Source organism: Rattus norvegicus, chromosome X (assembly GCF_036323735.1).
Source record: "Rattus norvegicus strain BN/NHsdMcwi chromosome X, GRCr8, whole genome shotgun sequence".
NCBI lineage: Eukaryota > Metazoa > Chordata > Mammalia > Rodentia > Muridae > Rattus > Rattus norvegicus.
This window is the reverse complement of record NC_086039.1, coordinates 119,567,127-119,591,374: the sequence shown is the minus strand read 5'-3', so window position 1 is coordinate 119,591,374 and position 24,248 is coordinate 119,567,127. Positions and strand designations below refer to the sequence as shown.

The 24,248-nt window shown below is 39.7% G+C and overlaps 1 protein-coding gene across 2 annotated transcripts in view; it reads left to right on the top strand.

Moving 5' to 3' along the window:
* Tesl1 (testin LIM domain protein like 1) overlaps positions 1-22,090 on the top strand; it is a 58,873-nt gene extending 36,783 nt beyond the window's left edge. For both annotated transcript variants that reach the window (XM_039100397.2, XM_039100398.1), the window contains exon 3: positions 20,748-22,090. In XM_039100397.2, coding sequence (XP_038956325.1) covers positions 20,748-21,980 — 1,233 coding nt within the window. In that variant the 3' untranslated portion in view covers positions 21,981-22,090. The remainder of the gene's footprint in view (positions 1-20,747) is intronic.
* Positions 22,091-24,248: the final 2,158 nt, after the last annotated feature.

The window sequence follows — 24,248 nt, the reverse complement described above, 5'->3', positions numbered from 1 at the left end:
AAAGTTCCATTCTTTTACGATGTAATTTTTAAAGAAAAGCCAAGTAATACTCCATTGTATAGATGTACCACATTTTCTCTATCCATTCTTGATTGATAGATATCTCGGTTGATTCCAGTTATTACCCATTATTAATAAAGCCATTATGAACATAGCTAAGAAGTGTCCTTTTGGTAGGATGGGATGGGGCACCATTAGAGTATATACCCAAGTGGTATAAGTGGATCTTGAGGTAGATAGATTTGCAGTTTTATGAGACACCTCCATTTTGATTTTCATAATGTGTTTATGAGTTTGTACTGCCATCAGCACTGAAGAAGTGTTTCCCTGAATCAACATCCTTACCAACACAAACTGCCATTTGTTTGATTGATCTTAGCCAGTCTGAGAAGTATAAGATGGAATATTAAAGTGGTCTTAATTTGCATTCCACTGATGAATTAGGATGCTGTACATTTCTTTAAATGTTTCTCAGACAATGAATGAGAATTTTCTGTTTAGATCTATACCTCATTTTAATGGAATTGTTTCTTTTTTTTTTATTTTATTTTTTTTTATTATCTTGAGTATTTCTTATATACATTTCAAGTGTTATTCCCTTTCCCGGTTTCCGGACAGACATCACCCTCCCCCCTCCCCTTCCTTGTGGGTGTTCCCCTCCCAAACCTCCCCCCCATTGCCACCCTCCCCGCATAGTCTAGTTCACTGGGGGTTCAGTCTTAGCAGGACCCAGGGCTTCCCCTTCCACTGGTGCTCTTACTAGGATATTCATTGCTACCTATGGGGACAGAGTCCAGGGTCAGTCCATGTATAGTCTTTAGGTAGTGGCTTAGTCCCTGGAAGCTCTGGTTGCTTGACATTGTTGTACTTTTGGGGTCTCGAGCACCTTCAAGCTCTTCCAGTTCTTTCTCTGATTCCTTCAACGGGGGACCTATTCTCAGTTCAGTGGTTTGCTGCTGGCATTCGCCTCTGTATTTGCTGTATTCTGGCTGTGTCTCTCAGGAGCGATCTACATCCGGCTCCTGTCGGTCTGCACTTCTTTGCTTCATCCATCTTGTCTAATTGGGTGGCTGTATATGTATGGGCCACATGTGGGGCAGGCTCTGAATGGGTGTTCCTTCAGTCTCTGTTTTAATCTTTGCCTCTCCCTTCCCTGCCAAGGGTATTCTTTTTCCTCATTTAAAGAAGGAGTGAAGCATTCACATTTTGATCATCCGTCTTGAGTTTCCTTTGTTCTAGGGATCTAGGGTAATTCAAGCATTTGGGCTAATAGCCACTTATCAATGAGTGCATACCATGTATGTCTTTCTGTGAGTGGGTTAGCTCACTCAGGATGATATTTTCCAGTTCCAACCATTTGCCTACGAATTTCATAAACTCGTTGTTTTTGATAGCTGAGTAATATTCCATTGTGTAGATGTACCACATTTTCTGTATCCATTCCTCTGTTGAAGGGCATCTGGGTTCTTTCCAGTTTCTGGCTATTATAAATAAGGCTGCGATGAACATAGTGGAGCACGTGTCTCTTTTATATGTTGAGGCATCTTTTGGGTATATGCCCAAGAGAGGTATGGCTGGATCCTCAGGCAGTTCAATGTCCAATTTTCTGAGGAACCTCCAGACTGATTTCCAGAATGGTTTTACCAGTCTGCAATCCCACCAACAATGGAGGAGTGTTCCTCTTTCTCCACATCCTCCCCAGCATCTGCTGTCACCTGAGTTTTTGATCTTAGCCATTCTCACTGGTGTGAAGAGAAATCTCAGGGTTGTTTTGATTTGCATTTCCCTTATGACTAAAGATGTTGAACATTTCTTTAGGTGTTTCTCAGCCATTCGGCATTCCTCAGCTGTGAATTCTTTGTTCAGCTCTGAACCCCATTTTTTAATAGGGTTATTTGTTTCCCTGCGGTCTAACTTCTTGAGTTCTTTGTATATTTTGGATATAAGGCCTCTATCTGTTATAGGATTGGTAAAGATCTTTTCCCAATCTGTTGGTTGTCGTTTTGTCCTAACCACAGTGTCCTTTGCCTTACAGAAGCTTTGCAGTTTTATGAGATCCCATTTGTCGATTCTTGATCTTAGAGCATAAGCCATTGGTGTTTTGTTCAGGAAATGTTTTCCAGTGTCCATGTGTTCCAGATGCTTCCCTAGTTTTTCTTCTATTAGTGTGAGTGTGTCTGGTTTGATGTGGAGGTCCTTGATCCACTTGGACTTAAGCTTTGTACAGGGTGATAAGCATGGATCGATCTGCATTCTTCTACATGTTGCCCTCCAGTTGAACCAGCACCATTTGCTGAAAATGCTATCTTTTTTCCATTGGATGGTTTTGGCTCCTTTGTCAAAAATCAAGTGACCATAGGTGTGTGGGTTCATTTCTGGGTCTTCAATTCTATTCCATTGGTCTATCTGTCTGTCTCTGTACCAATACCATGCAGTTTTTATCACTATTGCTCTGTAATACTGCTTGAGTTCAGGGATAGTGATTCCCCCTGAAGTCCTCTTATTGTTGAGGATAGCTTTAGCTATCCTGGGTTTTTTGTTATTCCAGATGAATTTGCAAATTGTTCTGTCTAACTCTTTGAAGAATTGGATTGGTATTTTGATGGGGATTGCATTGAATCTGTAGATTGCTTTTGGTAAAATGGCCATTTTTACTATATTAATCCTGCCAATCCATGAGCATGGGAGATCTTTCCATCTTCTGAGGTCTTCTTCAATTTCTTTCCTCAGTGTCTTGAAGTTCTTATTGTACAGATCTTTTACTTGCTTGGTTAAAGTCACACCGAGGTACTTTATATTATTTGGGTCTATTATGAAGGGTGTCGTTTCCCTAATTTCTTTCTCGGCTTGTTTCTCTTTTGTATAGAGGAAGGCAACTGATTTATTTGAGTTAATTTTATACCCAGCCACTTTGCTGAAGTTGTTTATCAGCTTTAGTAGTTCTCTGGTGGAACTTTTGGGATCACTTAAATATACTATCATGTCGTCTGCAAATAGTCATATTTTGACCTCTTCTTTTCCGATCTGTATCCCCTTGATCTCCTTTTGTTGTCTGATTGCTCTGGCTAGAACTTCAAGAACTATATTGAATAAGTAGGGAGAGAGTGGGCAGCCTTGTCTAGTCCCTGATTTTAGTGGGATTGCTTCAAGTTTCTCTCCATTTAGTTTAATGTTAGCAACTGGTTTGCTGTATATGGCTTTTACTATGTTTAGGTATGGGCCTTGAATACCTATTCTTTCCAGGACTTTTATCATGAAGGGGTGTTAAATTTTGTCAAATGCTTTCTCAGCATCTAATGAAATGATCATGTGGTTCTGTTCTTTCAGTTTGTTTATATGATGGATCACGTTGATGGTTTTCCTTATATTAAACCATCCCTGCATGCCTGGGATGAAGCCTACTTGATCATGGTGGATGATTGTTTTGATGTGCTCTTGAATTCAGTTTGCCAGAATTTTATTGAGTATTTTTGCGTCGATATTCATAAGGGAAATTGGTCTGAAGTTCTCTTTCTTTGTTGGGTCTTTGTGTGGTTTAGGTATAAGAGTAATTGTGGCTTCATAGAAGGAATTCGGTAGGGCTCCATCTGTTTCAATTTTGTGGAATAGTTTGGATAATATTGGTATAAGGTCTTCTATGAAGGTTTGATAGAATTCTGCACTAAACCCGTCTGGACCTGGGCTCTTTTTGGTTGGGAGGCCTTTAATGACTGCTTCTATTTCCTTAGGAGTTATGGGGTTGTTTAACTGGTTTATCTGTTCCTGATTTAACTTCGATACCTGGTATCTGTCTAGGAAATTGTCCATTTCCTGAAGATTTTCAAGTTTTGTTGAATATAGGTTTTTATAGTAAGATCTGATGATTTTTTGAATTTCCTCTGAATCTGTAGTTATGTCTCCCTTTTCATTTCTGATTTTGTTAATTTGGACGCACTCTCTGTGTCCTCTCGTTAGTCTGGCTAAGGGTTTATCTATCTTGTTGATTTTCTCAAAGAACCAACTTTTGGTTCTGTTGATTCTTTCTATGGTCCTTTTTGTTTCTACTTGGTTGATTTCAGCTCTGAGTTTGATTATTTCCTGCCTTCTACTCCTCCTGGGTGTATTTGCTTCTTTTTGTTCTAGAGCTTTTAGGTGTGCTGTCAAGCTGCTGACATATGCTCTTTCCTGTTTCTTTCTGCAGGCACTCAGCGCTATGAGTTTTCCTCTTAGCAAAGCTTTCATTGTGTCCCATAAGTTTGGGTATGTTGTACCTTCATTTTCATTAAATTCTAAAAAGTTTTTAATTTCTTTCTTTATTTCTTCCTTGACCAGGTTATCATTGAGTAGAGCATTGTTCAATTTCCACGTATATGTGGGCATTCTTCCCTTATTGTTATTGAAGACCAGTTTTAGGCCGTGGTGGTCCGATAGCACGCATGTGATTATTTCTATCTTTCTGTACCTGTTGAGGCCCGTTTTTTGACCAATTATATGGTCAATTTTGGAGAAAGTACCATGAGGAGCTGAGAAGAAGGTATATCCTTTTGCTTTAGGATAGAATGTTCTATAAATATCCGTTAAGTCCATTTGGCTCATGACTTCTCTTAGTCTGTCTACATCTCTGTTTAAATTCTGTTTCCATGATCTGTCCATTGATGAGAGTGGGGTGTTGAAATCTCCCACTATTATTGTGTGAGGTGCAATGTGTGTTTTGAGCTTTAGTAAGGTTTCTTTTACATATGTAGGTGCCCTTGTATTTGGGGCATAGATATTTAGGATTGAGAGTTCATCTTGGTGGATTTTTCCTTTGATGAATATGAAGTGTCCTTCCTTATCTTTTTTGATGACTTTTAGTTGAAAATTGATTTTATTTGATATTAGAATGGCTACTCCAGCTTGCTTCTTCTGACCATTTGCTTGGAAAATTGTTTTCCAGCCTTTCACTCTGAGGTAATGTCTGTCTTTGTCTCTGAGGTGTGTTTCCTGTAGGCAGCAGAATGCAGGGTCCTCGTTGCGTATCCAGTTTGTTAATCTATGTCTTTTTATTGGGGAGTTGAGGCCATTGATATTGAGAGATATTAAGGAATAGTGATTATTGCTTCCCGTTATATTCATATTTGGAAGTGAGGTTATGTTTGTGTGCTTTCATTCTCTTTGTTTTGTTGCCAAGATGATTAGTTTCTTGCTTCTAGGGTATAGCTTGCCTCCTTATGTTGGGCTTTACCCTTTATTATCCTTTGTAGTGCTGGACTTGTAGAAAGATATTGTGTAAATTTGGTTTTGTCATGGAATATCTTGGTTTCTCCATCTATGTTAATTGAGAGTTTTGCAGGATACAGTAACCTGGGCTGGCATTTGTGTTCTCTTAGGGTCTGTATGACATCTGTCCAGGATCTTCTGGCCTTCATAGTTTCTGGCGAGAAGTCTGGTGTGATTCTGATAGGTCTGCCTTTATATGTTACTTGACCTTTTTCCCTTACTGCTTTTAATATTCTTTCTTTATTTTGTGCGTTTGGTGTTTTGACAATTATGTGACGGGAGGTGTTTCTTTTCTGGTCCAATCTATTTGGAGTTCTGTAGGCTTCTTGTATGCCTATGGGTATCTCTTTTTTTTAGGTTAGGGAAGTTTTCTTCTATGATTTTGTTGAAGATATTTACTGGTCCTTTTAGCTGGGAGTCTTCACTCTCTTCTATACCTATTATCCTTAGGTTTGATCTTCTCATTGAGTCCTGGATTTCCTGTATGTTTTGGACCAGTAGCTTTTTCCGCTTTACATTATCTTTGACAGTTGAGTCAATGATTTCTATGGAATCTTCTGCTCCCGAGATTCTCTCTTCCATCTCTTGAATTCTGTTGGTGAAGCTTGTATCTACAGCTCCTTGTCTTTTCTTTTGATTTTCTATGTCCAGGGTTGTTTCCATGTGTTCTTTCTTGATTGCTTCTATTTCCATTTTTAATTCCTTCAACTGTTTGATTGTGTTTTCCTGGAATTCTTTCAGGGATTTTTGCGATTCTTCTCTGTAGGCTTCTACTTGTTCTCTAAGGGAGTTCTTTATGTCTTTCTTGAAGTCCTCCAGCATCATGATCAAATATGATTTTGAAACTAGGTCTTGCTTTTCTGGTGTGTTTGGATATTCCGTGTTTGCTTTGGTGGGAGAATTGGGCTCCGATGATGGCATGTAGTCTTGGTTTCTGTTGCTTGGGTTCCTGCGCTTGCCTCTCGCCATCAGATTATCTCTAGTGTTACTTTGTTCTGCTATTTCTGACAGTGGCTAGACTGTCCTATAACCTGTGTGTCAGGAGTGCTGTAGACCTGTTTTCCTGTTTTCTTTCAGCCAGTTATGGGGACAGAGTGTTCTGCTTTCGGGCGTGTAGTTTTTCCTCTCTACAGGTCTTCAGCTGTTCCTGTGGGCCTGTGTCTTGAGTTCACCAGGCAGGTTTCTTGCAGGGGAAAAGTTGGTCCTACCTGTGGTTCCAAGGCTCAAGTTTGCTCGTGGGGTACTGCCTAAGTCCTCTCCGCTGTGGCAGCAACCGGGAAAATCTGTGCCGCTCCTTCCGGGAGCCTCCGTGCACCAGGGTTTCAGATGACGTTTGGTGTTTTCCTCTGGCGCCTGGATGTGCACAGAGTGCAGTCTCTTCTGGTTTCCCAGGCGTGTCCGCCTGTCTGAAGGTTCAGCTCTCCCTCCCACGGGATTTGGGTGCAGAGAACTGTTTATCCGGTCTGTTTCCTTCAGGTTCCGGCAGTGTCTCAGGCGCAGGGGTCCTGCCGCTCCCGGGCCCTCCCCTACGGGAACCCAGAGGCCTTATACAGTTGCCTCTTGGGCCAGGGTTGTGGGCAGGGGTGGGCAGTGTTGGTGGTCTCCTCCGCTCTGCAGCCTCAGGAGTGCCCACTTGATCAGGCGGTGAGGTCTCTCTCCCAAGGGGTTTGGGAGCAGAGAGCTGCTGCGGTCCGGGATCCTCCGGTGTGGGACTTCCGGTAAACACAGGAAGTGCCCGGCCTTTGAGGAATTTTGCCTCTGTGTGTCCTGAGTTCACCAGGCAGGTTTCTTGCAGGGGAAAAGTTGGTCCTACCTGCAGTTCCAAGGCTCAAGTTTGCTCGTGGGGTACTGCCTAAGTCCTCTCCACTGTGGCAGCAACCGGGTAGATCTGCGCCGCTCTTTCCGGGAGCCTCCGTGCACCAGGGTTCCAGATGGCGTTTTCAATGGAATTGTTTCTAATTTCTTGAGTTCTCATATCTTTTCAATTAGCCTTCTATTAAATGGGGACTTGAAAATCTTTTCTCATGCTGTAGGATACTGTTTTTGTTTTATTGACAATGCTCTTTGCCTTACAGAAGAGTTTCAATTTCATGAAGTCCCATTTATTATTTGTCAGTCTTAGTGCCTGTGCCATAGGTATTCTCTTCATTGTGTCCTGTACCTAACAATTCAAGGCTGTTTCCTACTCTCTCTCTCCTTTCAGGTTCAGTGTATCTAGTTTTATGTTGAGGTCCTCGATCCAATTAGAGTTCAATTTTATGCAAGGTAATAGGTATGGATCTCTTGCATTCTTCTACATCAAGACATCCAGTTAGACCAACACCAATTGTAATAAGTGTTTACTTTTCTCCATCATATATTTCCGGCATACATATGTATCAGGTGTCCATAAGTATATGAACTTATTTCTGAGTCTTTGATTCTGTTACATTGATCAACCTGTCTGTTTTTATGCCAGCATCTTGCTGTTTTATCACTATGCAGTACTGCTTGGAATCAGAAATGTTTATGCCACTTGAATTTATTTTATTCAGCATGGCTGTAGCCATTCTAGAAATTTAGTTTTTCAATATGAACTTGAGTATTGTCCTTTTAAGACCCGTATAGAATGTACAGAAGTTTTGATCAGAATTGTGCTGAATCTGTACACTGCTTTTGGTAGGATGGCCATTTTTACTATGTTATTTCTAACAATTCATGAACATCTGAGATATTTTCATCTTCTAATATCATCTTCGTTTGGTTTTCTTTAAAGACTTAGAATATTTTGTTATAACCATCTTTTATTTGTTTGATTAGAATTAACCCAAAATATTTTATATGCTTTGTGGTTATTGTGAAGGATGTTGTTGCCCTGATGTCTTTCTCAGTCTATTTGTTGTTTGTATATATGAGGACTATTTTTTCTTTTAGTTTTGCTTGTTTCCCACCACATAAATAAAGATGTTTATCAAGTAGAGATTTTGGGGTTGCTAATGTATACTATCAAATTTTTGTGGTCACTTTCGTATATAAGCATATCATCTGTGATTAGTGATCATAATTTGACTTCTTCACTTCCTAAATGTATCCTCTTGGTCTCCTTCGGTTTTCTTAATGTTCTAAGATTAAACTTTAGAACTATATTGAATTGGCATGGAAATATTTGGCAATCAATTTTTCTTGTTCCCAATTTTAGGGGTATTGCTTTGAGTTTCTCTCCATTTAGTTTCATGTTCGATATAGGCTTGTGGTATATTGCCTTTGTTGTTTTCAGACATGTTCTTTGTATCCCTACTTTCACTAAGACTTTTATCATAATGAGGTGTGAGATTTTGTCAAGGGCTTTCTCTCTGGCTAATGAGATAATCCAGTGTGGCTTTTTCCTTTATTTATATAGTGAAACTCATTGACTGATTTTTATATGTTTAACAGCACTGCATCTCTGGGATGAAGCCTACTTAGACATAGTGGCTGATCTTTTTGATGTGTTCTTTTATATAGTTTGTAAGTATTTTACTGAGTAGTTTTCTATCAATGTTCATAATCCAAAGTCATCTGTAATTCTCTTTCATTGTTGACTCTGTGTGGTTGTAATATCAGGCAGATTGTGGTATCATAGAAATAATTTGGCAATGTTCTTTTGTTCTTAAATTTTGAAATAATTTGAGGAGTATTGGTATTAAGTCTTCTTGAAATCTCTGGAATTATTCCACAACAAAACTATCTGACAATGAAATTTTTGGTTCAAATTACTTAGGAGATATAAGTCAATGTAAATTGTTTATCTCATTTTGATTTAATTTTTGTAAGTGGAATCTACAAAGGAATCATCAATTTGTTGTAGCCTTTCCAATTTTGTTCAGTGCAGGTCTTCAAAGGATGACTTAATGATTCAATGGATTTCCTCTGGGACTCTTGTTCTGTTGCTCTTTTTGTTCCAAATTTTGTTTATTTGTATGTTTTCTCTATGGGCTTTAGTAAGTTTGACACTTAGTCTCTTTTATTGAATTTCTGAAAGAATCAGCTATTCATTTCATTGATTCTTGTATTATTCCTATTTATTTACAGCTTATTTAAACAGCCTTCACTTTGATTATTTCCTGCCATCTATTGCTCTTTTTTTAAAGATTTTGGTCAGCATTTATTTAAATTTTTATTGGATTTTTTATTTACATTTCAAATATTCCTTTTCCCAGTTTCCCGGCCATAAGCCCCCATTCCCCTCCCTTCCCTTCTTCTATAAGGGTCTTCCCCCTTCCCAACCACCCCTCATTCCCACCCCCTGAAATTTCACTGGACTTGGGGGTCCAGTCTTGGCAGGACCAAGGGCTTCTCCTCCCATTGGTGCCCAACAAAGCCATCCTCTGTTACATATGCAACTGGAGCCACGAGTCTGTCCATGTGTACTCTTTGGGTAGTGGTTTAGTCCCTGGGAGCTCTTGTAGGTTGGTATTATTCTTATGGGGTTGTACGCCCTTCCAGCTCCTTCAATCCTTCCTCTAATTCCTCTAACAGGGACCCCATTCTCAGTGGTTTGCTGCTAGCATTTGCCTCTGTATTGGTCACGCCTTGGCTGAGGCACTCATGAGACAGCTATATAAAACTCCTGTCATCATGTACTTCTTGGCTTCATAGATATAATCTAGTTTTGGTGGAGATATATATGCTGTATTCCCAGGTATGACATATTCGGAATGGCCATTCCTTCAGTCTCTGCTCCAAACTCTGTCTCCATTTACCCTCCAATGAACACTTTTGCTACCCCTTTTAAGAAGTACTGAAGAATTCACACTTTGGTTGTCCTTCTTCTTAAGCTTCATGTGGTCTTTGGATTGTATCTTGGGTCATTTGAGTTTTGGGCTAATATCCACTTATAAGTGAATGCATACCATGTGTGGTTTTTTTTTGTGTGTGTGTGTGTGTGTGTGTGTGTGTGTGTGTGTATGATTGAGTCACCTGACTCCAGATGATATTTTCTAGTTCTATCCATTTGCCTATTAATTTTGTGAAGTCATTGTTTTTGATAAGTGAGTAGTACTCCACTAGGTAGATGTACCACATTTTCTGTATCCATTCCTCTGTTGAAGGGAATCTGGGTTCATTCCAGCTTCTGGCTATTATAAATAAGGCTGCTATAAACATAGTGAAGCATGTGTCTCTGATGTATGTTGGAGTATCTTTTGGGTATATACCCAGGAGTGGTATGGCTGGTTCTTCCGGTAGTGCAATTTCCAATTTTCTGAGGAAACTCCAGATGAATTTCTACACTGACTGTACCAGTTTGCAATCCCACCAACAATGGAGGAGTGTTTCTCTTTCTCCACATCCTCACCAGCATCTATTGTCACCTGAGTTATTGATCTTAGCCATTCTGACTGGTTTGAAGGAGAATCTCAGGGTTGTTTTTATTTGCATTTCCCTGATGACTAAGGATGTTGAACATTTATTTGGGTACTTCTCAGCCATTTGATATTTCTTAGGTGAGAATTCTTTTTTTAAAGTTCTATACCCCATTTTTTAAACAGGGTTATTTGATTCTCTGGAGTATAACGTCTTGAGTTCTTTGTATATTTTGGATGTTAGTCCTCCATCAGATATAGAATTGGTAAAGTTCTTTTCACAATATGAAGGATGCCATTTTGTCCTAATGACAGTGTCCTTTGCCTTCCAGAAGTTTTTCAGCTTTATAAGGTCCCATTTGTCGATTCTTGATCTTAGAGCATAAGCCATTAGTGTTTTCTCAGGAAAATTTCCCCAGTACCCATGTGTTTAGGTCTCTTCCCCATTTTTTCTTCTATTAGTTTGAGTGTATGTGGTTTATGTGGAGGTCCTTCATCCACTTAGACTTAACCTTTTACAAGACAATAAGAATGAGTCCATTTACATTCTTCTACATGCAGACCTCCAGTTGAACCAGCACAATTTGTTGAAAATGCTATCTTTTTTTCTTTTTTCATACTGAATGGTCTTAGCTCATTGGTGCCATCTATTACTGTTTTGTTTACTCTTTGATTTTTTATTTTTAGAGCTTTCTTGTATGCTGTTACAGTTTTTAATATAGGCATTAATTTACAAGAACTCTCCCCTTCACACTGTTTCTTTTTTTTTTTTTTTTTTTATCAGTGCAGTGTAGCTTTGAGTGTTCTGGTAACCGAATACACAAATCCCAGGCAACTGTGACCGGCCAGTGAAGGTCCACCTCCTCTCCTCACCCTGCTTTCTGCAATCTCATTCTGAGTGTTTGCCTTCCCTCGAGCTATCTAGGTGGCTCTCCCACTTCTCGCTCCCTTGGTGCCCTCCTAGTCACATGTAAAGCTACATTTTAAAATCACCATCAATCTTTTTTTTATTAACTTGAGTATTTCTTATATACATTTCGAGTGTTATTCCCTTTCCCAGTTTCCGGGCAAACATTCCCCTCCCCCCTCCCCTTCCTTATGGGTGTTCCCCTCCCAAACCTCCCCCCATTGCCGCCCTCCCCCCATAGACTAGTTCACTGGGGGTTCAGTCTTAGCAGGACCCAGGGCTGCCCCTTCCACTGGTGCTCTTACTAGGATATTCATTGCTACCTATGGGGTCAGAGTCCAGGGTCAGTCCATGTATAGTCTTTAGGTAGTGGCTTAGTCCCTGGAAGCTCTGGTTGTTTGACATTGTTGTACTTTTGGGGTCTCGAGCCCTTTCAAGCTCTTCCAGTTCTTTCTCTGATTCCTTCAACGGGGGACCTATTCTCAGTTCAGTGGTTTGCTGCTGGCATTCGCCTCTGTATTTGCTGTATTCTGGCTGTGTCTCTCAGGAGCGATCTACATCCGGCTCCTGTCGGTCTGCACTTCTTTGCTTCATCCATCTTGTCTAATTGGGTGGCTGTATATATATGGGCCACATGTGGGGCAGGCTCTGAATGGGTGTTCCTTCAGTCTCTGTTTTAATCTTTGCCTCTCCCTTCCCTGCCAAGGGTATTCTTTTTCCTCATTTAAAGAAGGAGTGAAGCATTCACATTTTGATCATCCGACTTGAGTTTCGTTTGTTCTAGGGATCTAGGGTAATTCAAGCATTTGGGCTAATAGCCAGTTATCAATGAGTGCATACCATGTATGTCTTTCTGTGATTGGGTTAGCTCACTCAGGATGATATTTTCCAGTTCCAACCATTTGCCTACGAATTTCATAAACTCGTTGTTTTTGATAGCTGAGTAATATTCCATTGTGTAGATGTACCACATTTTCTGTATCCATTCCTCTGTTGAAGGGCATCTGGGTTCTTTCCAGCTTCTGGCTATTATAAATAAGGCTGCGATGAACATAGTGGAGCACGTGTCTCTTTTATATGTTGAGGCATCTTTTGGGTATATGCCCAAGAGAGGTATAGCTGGATCCTCAGGCAGTTCAATGTCCAATTTTCTGAGGAACCTCCAGACTGATTTCCAGAATGGTTTTACCAGTCTGCAATCCCACCAACAATGGAGGAGTGTTCCTCTTTCTCCACATCCTCTCCAGCATCTGCTGTCACCTGAGTTTTTGATCTTAGCCAATCGCACTGGTGTGAGGTGAAATCTCAGGGTTGTTTTGATTTGCATTTCCCTTATGACTAAAGATGTTGAACATTTCTTTAGGTGTTTCTCAGCCATTCGGCATTCCTCAGCTGTGAATTCTTTGTTTAGCTCTGAACCCCATTTTTTAATAGGGTTATTTGTTTCCCTGCAGTCTAACTTCTTGAGTTCTTTGTATATTTTGGATATAAGGCCTCTATCTGTTGTAGGATTGGTAAAGATCTTTTCCCAATCTGTTGGTTGGCGTTTTGTCCTAACCACAGTGTCCTTTGCCTTACAGAAGCTTTGCAGTTTTATGAGATCCCATTTGTCGATTCTTGATCTTAGAGCATAAGCCATTGGTGTTTTGTTCAGGAAATTTTTTCCAGTGCCCATGTGTTCCAGATGCTTCCCTAGTTTTTCTTCTATTAGTTTGAGTGTGTCTGGTTCGATGTGGAGGTCCTTGATCCACTTGGACTTAAGCTTTGTACAGGGTGATAAGCATGGATCGATCTGCATTCTTCTACATGTTGCCCTCCAGTTGAACCAGCACCATTTGCTGAAAATGCTATCTTTTTTCCATTGGATGGTTTTGGCTCCTTTGTCAAAAATCAAGTGACCATAGGTGTGTGGGTTCATTTCTGGGTCTTCAATTCTATTCCATTGGTCTATCTGTCTGTCTCTGTACCAATACCATGCAGTTTTTATCACTATTGCTCTGTAATACTGCTTGAGTTCAGGGATAGTGATTCCCCCTGAAGTCCTCTTATTGTTGAGGATAGCTTTAGCTATCCTGGGTTTTTTGTTATTCCAGATGAATTTGCAAATTGTTCTGTCTAACTCTTTGAAGAATTGGATTGGTATTTTGATGGGGATTGCATTGAATCTGTAGATTGCTTTTGGTAAAATGGCCATTTTTACTATATTAATCCTGCCAATCCATGAGCATGGGAGATCTTTCCATCTTCTGAGGTCTTCTTCAATTTCTTTCCTCAGTGTCTTGAAGTTCTTATTGTACAGATCTTTTACTTGCTTGGTTAAAGTCACACCGAGGTACTTTATATTATTTGGGTCTATTATGAAGGGTGTCGTTTCCCTAATTTCTTTCTCGGCTTGTTTCTCTTTTGTATAGAGGAAGGCAACTGATTTATTTGAGTTAATTTTATACCCAGCCACTTTGCTGAAGTTGTTTATCAGCTTTAGTAGTTCTCTGGTGGAACTTTTGGGATCACTTAAATATACTATCATGTCGTCTGCAAATAGTGATATTTTGACCTCTTCTTTTCCGATCTGTATCCCCTTGATCTCCTTTTGTTGTCTGATTGCTCTGGCTAGAACTTCAAGAACTATATTGAATAAGTAGGGAGAGAGTGGGCAGCCTTGTCTAGTCCCTGATTTTAGTGGGATTGCTTCAAGTTTCTCTCCATTTAGTTTAATGTTAGCAACTGGTTTGCTGTATATGGCTTTTACTATGTTTAGGTATGGGCCTTGAATTCCTATACTTTCCAGGACTTTTATCATGAAGGGGTGTTGAATTTTGTCAAATGCTTTCTCAGCATCTAATGAAATGATCATGTGGTTCTGTTCTTTCAGTTTGTTTATATGATGGATCACGTTGATGGTTTTCCTTATATTAAACCATCCCTGCATGCCTGGGATGAAGCCTACTTGATCATGGTGGATGATTGTTTTGAGTGGTCTTGAATTCAGTTTGCCAGAATTTTATTGAGTATTTTTGCGTCGATATTCATAAGGGAAATTGGTCTGAAGTTCTCTTTCTTTGTTGGGTCTTTGTGTGGTTTAGGTATAAGAGTAATTGTGGCTTCATAGAAGGAATTCGGTAGGGCTCCATCTGTTTCAATTTTGTGGAATAGTTTGGATAATATTGGTATAAGGTCTTCTATGAAGGTTTGATAGAATTCTGCACTAAACCCGTCTGGACCTGGGCTCTTTTTGGTTGGGAGGCCTTTAATGACTGCTTCTATTTCCTTAGGAGTTATGGGGTTGTTTAACTGGTTTATCTGTTCCTGATTTAACTTTGATACCTGGTATCTGTCTAGGAAATTGTGCATTTCCTGAAGATTTTCAAGTTTTGTTGAATATAGGTTTTTATAGTAAGATCTGATGATTTTTTGAATTTCCTCTGAATCTGTAGTTATGTCTCCCTTTTCATTTCTGATTTTGTTAATTTGGACGCACTCTCTGTGTCCTCTCGTTAGTCTGGCTAAGGGTTTATCTATCTTGTTGATTTTCTCAAAGATCCAACTTTTGGTTCTGTTGATTCTTTCCATGGTCCTTTTTGTTTCTACTTGGTTGATTTCAGCTCTGAGTTTGATTATTTCCTGCCTACTACTCCTCCTGGGTGTATTTGCTTCTTTTTGTTCTAGAGCTTTTAGGTGTGCTGTCAAGCTGCTGACATATGCTCTTTCCTGTTTCTTTCTGCAGGCACTCAGCGCTATGAGTTTTCCTCTTAGCACAGCTTTCATTGTGTCCCATGAGTTTGAGTATGTTGTATCTTCATTTTCATTAAATTCTAAAAAGTTTTTAATTTCTTTCTTTATTTCTTCCTTGACCAGGTTATCATTGAGTAGAGCATTGTTCAATTTCCACGTATATGTGGGCATTCTTCCCTTATTGTTATTGAAGACCAGTTTTAGGCCGTGGTGGTCCGATAGCACGCATGGGATTATTTCTATCTTTCTGTACCTGTTGAGGCCCGTTTTTTGACCAATTATATGGTCAATTTTGGAGAAAGTACCATGAGGAGCTGAGAAGAAGGTATATCCTTTTGCTTTAGGATAGAATGTTCTATAAATATCCGTTAAGTCCATTTGGCTCATGACTTCTCTTAGTCTGTCTACATCACTGTTTAATTTCTGTTTCCAAGATCTGTCCATTGATGAGAGTGGGGTGTTGAAATCTCCCACTATTATTGTGTGAGGTGCAATGTGTGTTTGGGCTTTAGTAAGGTTTCTTTTACGTATGTAGGTGCCCTTGTATTTGGGGCATAGATATTTAGGATTGAGAGTTCATCTTGGTTGATTTTTCCTTTCATGAATATGAAGTGTCCTTCCTTATCTTTTTTGATGACTCTTAATTGAAAATTGATTTTATTTGATATTAGAATGGCTACTCCAGCTTGCTTCTTCTGACCATTTGCTTTGAAAGTTGTTTTCCAGCCTTTCACTCTGAGGTAGTGTCTGTCTTTGTCTCTGAGGTGTGTTTCCTGTAGGCAGCAGAATGCAGGGTCCTCGTTGCGTATCCAGTTTGTTAATCTATGTCTTTTTATTGGGGAGTTGAGGCCATTGATATTGAGAGATATTAAGGAATAGTGATTATTGCTTCCCGTTATATTCATATTTGGATGTGAGGTTATGTTTGTGTGCTTTCATTCTCTTTGTTTTGTTGCCAAGACGATTAGTTTCTTGTTTCTTCTAGGGTATAGCTTGCCTCCTTATGTTGGGCTTTACCATTTATTATCCTTTGTAGTGCTGGATTTGTAGAAAGATATTGTGTAAATTTGGTTTTGTCCTGGAATATCTTTGTTTCTCCATCAATGTTAGTTGAGAGTTTTGCTGGATACAGTAACCTGGGCTGGCATTTGTGTTCTCTTAGGGTCTGTATAACATCAGTCCAGGATCTTCTGGCCTTCATAGTTTCTGGCGAGAAGTCTGGTGTGATTCTGATAGGTCTCCCTTTATATGTTACTTGACCTTTTTCCCTTACTGCTTTTAATATTCTTTCTTTATTTTGTGCGTTTGGTGTTTTGACAATTATGTGACAGGAGGTGTTTCTTTTCTGGTCCAATCTATTTGGAGTTCTGTAGGCTTCTTGTATGTCTATGGGTATCTCTTTTTTTAGGTTAGGGAAGTTTTCTTCTATGATTTTGTTGAAGATATTTACTGGTCCTTTGAGCTGGGAGTCTTCACTCTCTTCTATACCTATTATCCTTAGGTTTGATCTTCTCATTGAGTCCTGGATTTCCTGTATGTTTTGGACCAGTAGCTTTTTCCGCTTTACATTATCTTTGACAGTTGAGTCAATGATTTCTATGGAATCTTCGGCTCCTGAGATTCTCTCTTCCATCTCTTGTATTCTGTTGGTGAAGCTTGTATCTACAGCTCCTTGTCTCTTCTTTTGGTTTTCTATATCCAGGGTTGTTTCCATGTGTTCTTTCTTGATTGCTTCTATTTCCATTTTTAATTCCTTCAACTGTTTGATTGTGTTTTCCTGGAATTCTTTCAGGGATTTTTGCGATTCCTTTCTGTAGGCTTCTACTTGTTTATTAATGTTTTCCTGTGTTTCCCTAAGTGTGTTCATGTCTTTCTTGAAGTCCTCCAGCATCATGATCAAATATGATTTTGAAACTAGATCTTGCTTTTCTGGTGTGTTTGGATATTCCATGTTTGTTTTGGTGGGAGAATTGGGCTCCGATGATGGCATGTAGTCTTGCTTTCTGTTGCTTGGGTTCCTGCGCTTGCCTCTCGCCATCAGATTATCTCTAGTGTTACTTTGTTCTGCTATTTCTGACAGTGGCTAGACTGTCCTATAAGCCTGTGTGTCAGGAGTGCTGTAGACCTGTTTTCCTCTCTTTCAGTCAGTTATGGGGACAGAGTGTTCTGCTTTCGGGCGTGTAGTTTTTCCTCTCTACAGGTCTTCAGCTGTTCCTGTGGGCCTGTGTCTTGAGTTCACCAGGCAGCTTTCTTGCAGCAGAAAATTTGGTCTTACCTGTGGTCCCGAGGCTCAGGTTCGCTCGTGGGGTGCTGCCCAGGGGCTCTCTGCAGCGGCAGCAACCAGGAAGACCTGTGCCGCCCCTTCTGGGAGCTTCAGTGCACCAGGGTTCCAGATGGTCTTTGGCTTTTTCCTCTGGCGTCCGAGATGTGTGTGCAGGGAGCAGTCTCTTCTGGTTTCCCAGGCTTGTCTCCCTCTCTGAAGGTTTAGCTCTCCCTCCCACGGGATTTGGGTGCAGAGAACTGTTTATCCGGTCTGTTTCCTTCAGGGTCCGGCGGTGTCTCTTGCAGGGGTCCTGCCGCTCCTGGGCCCTCCCCCACGGGAGCCCAGAGGCCTTATACAGTTTCCTCTTGGGCCAGGGATGTGGGCAGGGGTGATCAGTGTTGGTGGTCTCTTCCGCTCTGCAGCCTCAGGAGTGCCCACCTGACCAGGCGGTTGGGTCTCTCTCTCACCGGGTCACACTGTTTCATTGTAATCCATAAGTTTGTGTATGTTGTGTATCCATCTTCATTGAAATCTAGAAAGTACTTAATTATTTTATGTCTGCCTTGACCCAGAAGTCATTCCTTACAGAGTTCTTGAGTTTCCATGAGTTTGTCAGCTCTTGTTGTTGTATTTGAAACCAAATGTTAATCCATAACATCTTATAGGATACCAGGTAGTCCTTTAATTTTCTTCTATGTGTTGAGACTTGCTTTTTGACTAAATATGTGGTCAATTTGGAAGAAAGTTTCATGAGTTGCTGAGGATGTGATTATTTTGTGTTTGGCTGAAATGTTCTGCAGATATTTGTTAGCTCCATTTGGTTTATAAGTTTGTTGACTCCAGTATATCTGTTTAGTTTTTGATTGACTGACCTGTCCATTGATAACAGTGGGATATGGAAATTTCCCTCCATAAATTTGTGAGGGTCCATGTGTGATTTAAGTTTGAATAATGATTCTTTTACAAAAGTAAGCATCCTTGCATTTGGGTCATAGATATGTAGACTTGATACATTGTCTTCATAGATTTGTCCTTTACAAAAATGAAGAGTCCTTACCTGTATCTTATGACTAATTTTGGTTGAAGTTAATTTTTGTAGATAATACAATGGTTACACCAGTTTACCTTTCAGGTTCATTTGCTTGGAAAATCTTTTACAACTCATTACTCTGAGGTAGTGTCTATCTTTGATGTCCAGGTATATTTTCTGTATGCTGCAGAAAGACGGATGCAGTTTTCACACTTATTCTATTAACCTGCCTCTGTTTTTCATTATCTCTTATATTCTGCAGTTTAAGTTATCTATCAAGGAGCTAACATCTAGGCCTCCCTCTTTACTCTTCCACCCCACCCTACATATCCATGATTTCACCCTGGGTATCATTGCCTAACATCAACCCTATTAGTCCTCACCAAGAGTTCTCAAGCACAGAGAGCTGTGCCGAAACTGGACTGTGAGACCTGGGTGTCCAAACAGAAGAATCATCTCTTTTGTGCAAAAGAGGACTCTGCCTAATTGGGTAGTTTGTCCTGAGGGCAAAGAAAGGGAAGAAGAACGATGAGGATTCTGTGTCCTATATATTTCAAAAAACCCTGAACATGAGCAAACAGGAGAAAGAAATTGCTGGAGCTATTAGAACAAATAGGGTTCATAAATAAAACTGAAAAGAGTTGGGGCAGCCCATTTGCTCTGGGACTTTGCCATAAAAGGTGTGGAATGAACATTTACAAGCTCAGGGGTTGATAGTTCTGGCTCTAAAATGTAGAATCAGTACATTTTCATTCATCTGACTTCTGAGAGGGAGAATGACAATACCAGAAGCTTCCAGGAGGAACAGGAGATATTTGACTTAGACTTTTGGAGCCATGTCCTTTCTAGACAGTGTTATTGTATCACGTTTTAGAGCTGCAGTTCAGAATATAACTAAGTCTGAAAGTGGGTACACCTACTGAACAACGAAAGAGAGTATGAATCACACATCTCTTTTCTTAGATATGTGTGTTTGTCATAATCAAGGTTGAAAAAGAGGTTTGGACTATAGAAATTCTTACCAAATTATTTGGCATGAGATAAGAGATCTTTAGTTGGGTGCGCTTCCCTGTCACATCTAGAAGGTACTATCTGGCAGCAGACATGTGATCCTCTGTCTCTTACAGTGCCTCCCTTACAATGTTCCCTGGGAGTATTGTAGGTGTATCATTGGGTTTGAGTATGCCATCATAAGTTATCCTGTGAGTTGTAACCAGTTGTGGATTCCAAAAACAGTTTCCATCTACTGCCAAGAGATGCTTCTTTGATGAGGAATGAGAAATACTTTACCTGTTGTTATAAGATTATATATTTAGACTGCAGTCTATTGTTTTAGGAATAAGTTCTTCTTTAGTGCCCATGAACTCTTAGCTGCAGATAAATGTTTGATTTTCTGTACAGGCATAAATCTCTATTCATGCAGTACATTTTAAGTTCAAGTAGGCAGCTATTGGTTACTCATCAAATAAAAGTATCACTATTGCACCATCATGGATATCTTGACATGGTTATCACTGTAAATTTTAGATTTATATCTGGATAAGTTTAAAAACTGCTTTTCTCCCTTCTCAACTTTCATAACACATTTGGTTACCATAAGAGCTAGACCTCAGAGATGTGGTTTCCAGGTAATGACATTTATTGAATGAATATCAATAGAATGTATTGATGTTTTGATTCTGAGCAATTTCTAAAACTTTTGGGCTTCAATTAAGTCACCTGTAAAGAACACAGGGAAATAGTGCCTGATTCCTACATATGGTGTGATGTTTTCTAAGGTTCAAGTAGTAATTGTAATAGAATACTCATTCTAGTATTTAATAAAATATTGTCATTGTTGCAATTGTACTTTCATAATATAATTCTCTAATCATAATTCTTAAACTCTTTGATAAATTTCTTTGCTTTTCAGTCTGCCCTCGGTGTCTGCACTGTACTTTTATTCAGGGCACATAAGAGTGAAAGACATGGATTTGTGAGTTATGTGACTTTCAATATTTATAGTCTTGTATGAAGTTTTATTTTGCCTCTCTTCCTTTCATGATAAAAGCAATGAGAATATAAATTAGGCTATATATTTACTTGTAGCTTCCATTTACATACCTGGCGTCATAGCTTGTCAGACAATGTGAAGCTCATAAGAGATTTGTTTTAGAGTTAAATCAACAAGAATATTAAGTGGAATTAAAAGTATGATTTATACTAACTTTTTAAAAAATTATAATAATAGATTTCCTTTGTTCCCTTCCATAACAGATGGACTTAGGTCCTGAGCAAATATTTGGAGCCCCCTGTCGAAAATGTAAAGAGAAATGTGAAGGATTTGAACTACACTTCTGGAAGAAAACGTGTCGTAACTGCAAATGTGGGCAAGAAGAGCATGGCATACTCCTGAGCACTGAGGAGGACAGGAAAGTGGGGAGAATCATTGAAGATGGCAAGGACACCAACCAAATTGCCAAGCTGAAGGCAGATGAAATTCCCATGGACAAAACCAGTGAAACAGTATTGAACAAACCAGAGCCTGAAAAGAAGGATGATTTCACTAAAACTGTTAGCTATGAGTGGGTTCCCTCTGTCCAGAACAAGGCACTGACTAGGCAGTATATGCAGATGCTGCCTAAGGAGAAGCAGCCAGTGTCAGGTTCAGAGGGAGCACAGTACCGGAAGAAGCAGCTGGCCAAGCAGCTCCCTGCACATGACCAGGACCCTAATAAGTGCCATGAGTTGTCTCGAAAAGAAGCTAAGGAGATGAGGCAGTTTGTGAAGAAATATAAGAATGAAGCTCTGGGAGTGGGTGACGTGAGGCTTCCCTCTGAGATGAATGTTCAACATTACAAGGGGCACAACCCTGCTACAGACAGAAACACCCCAACAGCAGTGGATTTCAAAGACACATCTATGGAGCCTAAGAAGCCTCAATATTCCTGTTATTCCTGCAAACACGCCGTGAAGGAAGGAAACCCAGCCATCTTTGCTGAAAGGGCTGGCTATGATAAACTCTGGCACCCGGCTTGCTTTATTTGCACCATCTGTGGTGAAATCCTGGTAGACATGATTTACTTCTGGAAGAATGGGAAGCTGTATTGTGGCAGACATTACTGTGACAGTGAGAAGCCCCGTTGTGCTGGCTGTGATGAGCTGATATTCAGCAATGAATATACCCAAGCAGAAAACAAGAATTGGCATTTGATACACTTTTGCTGCTTTCACTGCCACAATGTCCTGGCAGGAAAAATATATGTGATGGTTGGATCAAAACCTGTGTGCAAGTCCTGTTACATGAAGATCCATGCTGTGGTGTGTCAAGGATGCCACAATGCCATAGACCCAGAAGAGCAGAGAGTAATCTACCAAAACTTCAGCTGGCATGCATCCACGGCATGCTTCCTGTGCTCCTGTTGCAGCAAGTGTCTTCTTGGGAAGAAGTTCATACGTGTAGAAGGGATGATTTTCTGTTCCATAGAGTGTAAGAATATGATGTCCTAAGAGGAGTGTACCAAGCAGTATGGAGTGATAACTTTCCACAGTGGCCTGCGTTTCTTGATAAATTTCAACTTGAAAAAAAAGGAAAAATAAACGTAAACCTACATAGCAAACAAGAAGATTTTGTTATATATATATATATAATGTGTGTGTGTGTGTACATATATCCTTAAGAATTTTGTCTTACATTTTAATGACTGCATTAATCACAGGATTTTAAAATTGTTAGCTCAGTGAATTTCTTCTGTCACACAGCATTGCAGATAAAGGATGTTCCAGTGCCTAAACCTTTGCATCACCTGGTTGAGGCAGAGGGGTCTCTCTCTTACTGCATATTTCTCTATTTACTTAACCTCTGTGTTCTCTTTTGTAATCTAGTGACCTGTGTCTGTGGCATTGGATATTTTATACCTAAGTGTTTTGAATAGTATGTGCACTTTGCTCTTAGAGATTTTTTTTGTCCAGAACATAAAAGTGGCCATTCATCTAGGTTGTTTTGAAACCCAACAAATATGTATAGGGTTTTTTTATACAGGAAATTACAACTTGTCCTATATCACCTTTCTGCCATGCATTGACTCAAAGATTTTTCTGCATGATTCTCAGTGTTACCTTATGGATATTTTTCTCTGTGTTGACCAGCAGTCAATATTAATGTTCCTGCACAGCAATATCTATGGAAGGATTTTCCACAGGGTATGAAAAAACAGCCCCACTATTTCCCACATGTTTATTTGGAACACTATCAAACATCTCATCCCCAAGTGCTATATTGTCCATTACAAGGATAGCATACTAATTGTCCAGTCTGATTCTAGTTGCTTAAAACCTTGATTTGAGAACTCAAATAAGCCTTGAGCTGCAGGTCTAGCAGACATAGCTGATAGGATCCATACTGAGCAATGATTCTTTTTTCATGGTCACTTAACACCGTATTAAACTTCAAAGGCTACAATTTGAGTTCATTATGATAGCTCTTCTAGCCTCCATTAAGAATTTCCTGGGGAACCTTACCTGGATATGCCCTTCCCGGACACTCACTACCACACAGTTCACCCAACTTTTTCCTTACTGGGTAGTAGAGTCTTCACTAATGAAATAAAGTTACTAAGACAACAAAGAAGAGCCTAAGTACAGGAGATTGGGCCCTTAATAATGTGTTCCTGAAACTTTACCATCCTAACGTTGAGTCCCAGACCCAATATTGCCAAACGAAGGATTCCCCTCATGGTAGTCATCTATTGGGTGCACCTGGCCTTCACTATTTTGTCTATTATTACACCATTTAGGGGCAATTTATTTATCCTGGCAATCAAGGATATAGCAATCCCCCAGCTTATCCTTGGCCAGGCCCCAGATGTTATAGTATTCCCATGGCTGGGTGCATTCTTGGGTGGACCCTAGTCCACAATAAATTTACACACGTCTTTCAATTGTTTCTGGGAGGATAGACAAACATTATTTTAAGAGCAAGGTCCTACCTACATTGCCAGTGATGACTGTCATTAAAGGCTACTTGTATCTGAGCCCCTCACCCAAGTTGCATCAGGATTCTCTGACTATTTGGTTATACTTAGAATGTATTGATCTTCCTATATAATAGGTTATATAATTTCATACACTAAATACTATATATATACATATATTATTTTATGTATTAGGATATATAATTCTATATATTAAATTCAGCTATGTCTCCAAGACCTTAGGTGCATTGAGAACACCAAAGCCCACTTCCTGCAGGGTTCCTTCCAACTGCGTGAACTTTTGCCCATATTGAAGCTGCTTATTGTTACCAGATCCCCCTTCCCTTATACAATGACACCCACTATGCTGTTAACACTGAAAAGTCCTTCCCTTTTGATGTAACTAAACAATCAGAGAGCCCAATCCATCTTGTCTCAGCTTCACTACTTGCTTGAGGCAAGAGAGGCACTTTTATATGTTAAGCATATCTAATTTGTCAAAACCATGTACTCAAAACCCAAGTGAGTTTTCTAAAGGTGGCCTACCCTTTTACATGGTTGTAATAGGTGTGCTCTAAGATGCTGGGTCCTTTGAGACTTCATTCCAGAAATGCCACTTACAACTCATATGCCTTTTCTGCCACTAATACAAAGCATAATGATTCCTGGGCATCATTCCAGCATATTGGCCAGATCTCCTTCAGAAACAATATGAAAATATATTTATATTTATTAGTGATGTATAGAACAACTGATGATTCCATAATTCCCAATAATGATTTTATAGAATCACTAAATTGATACA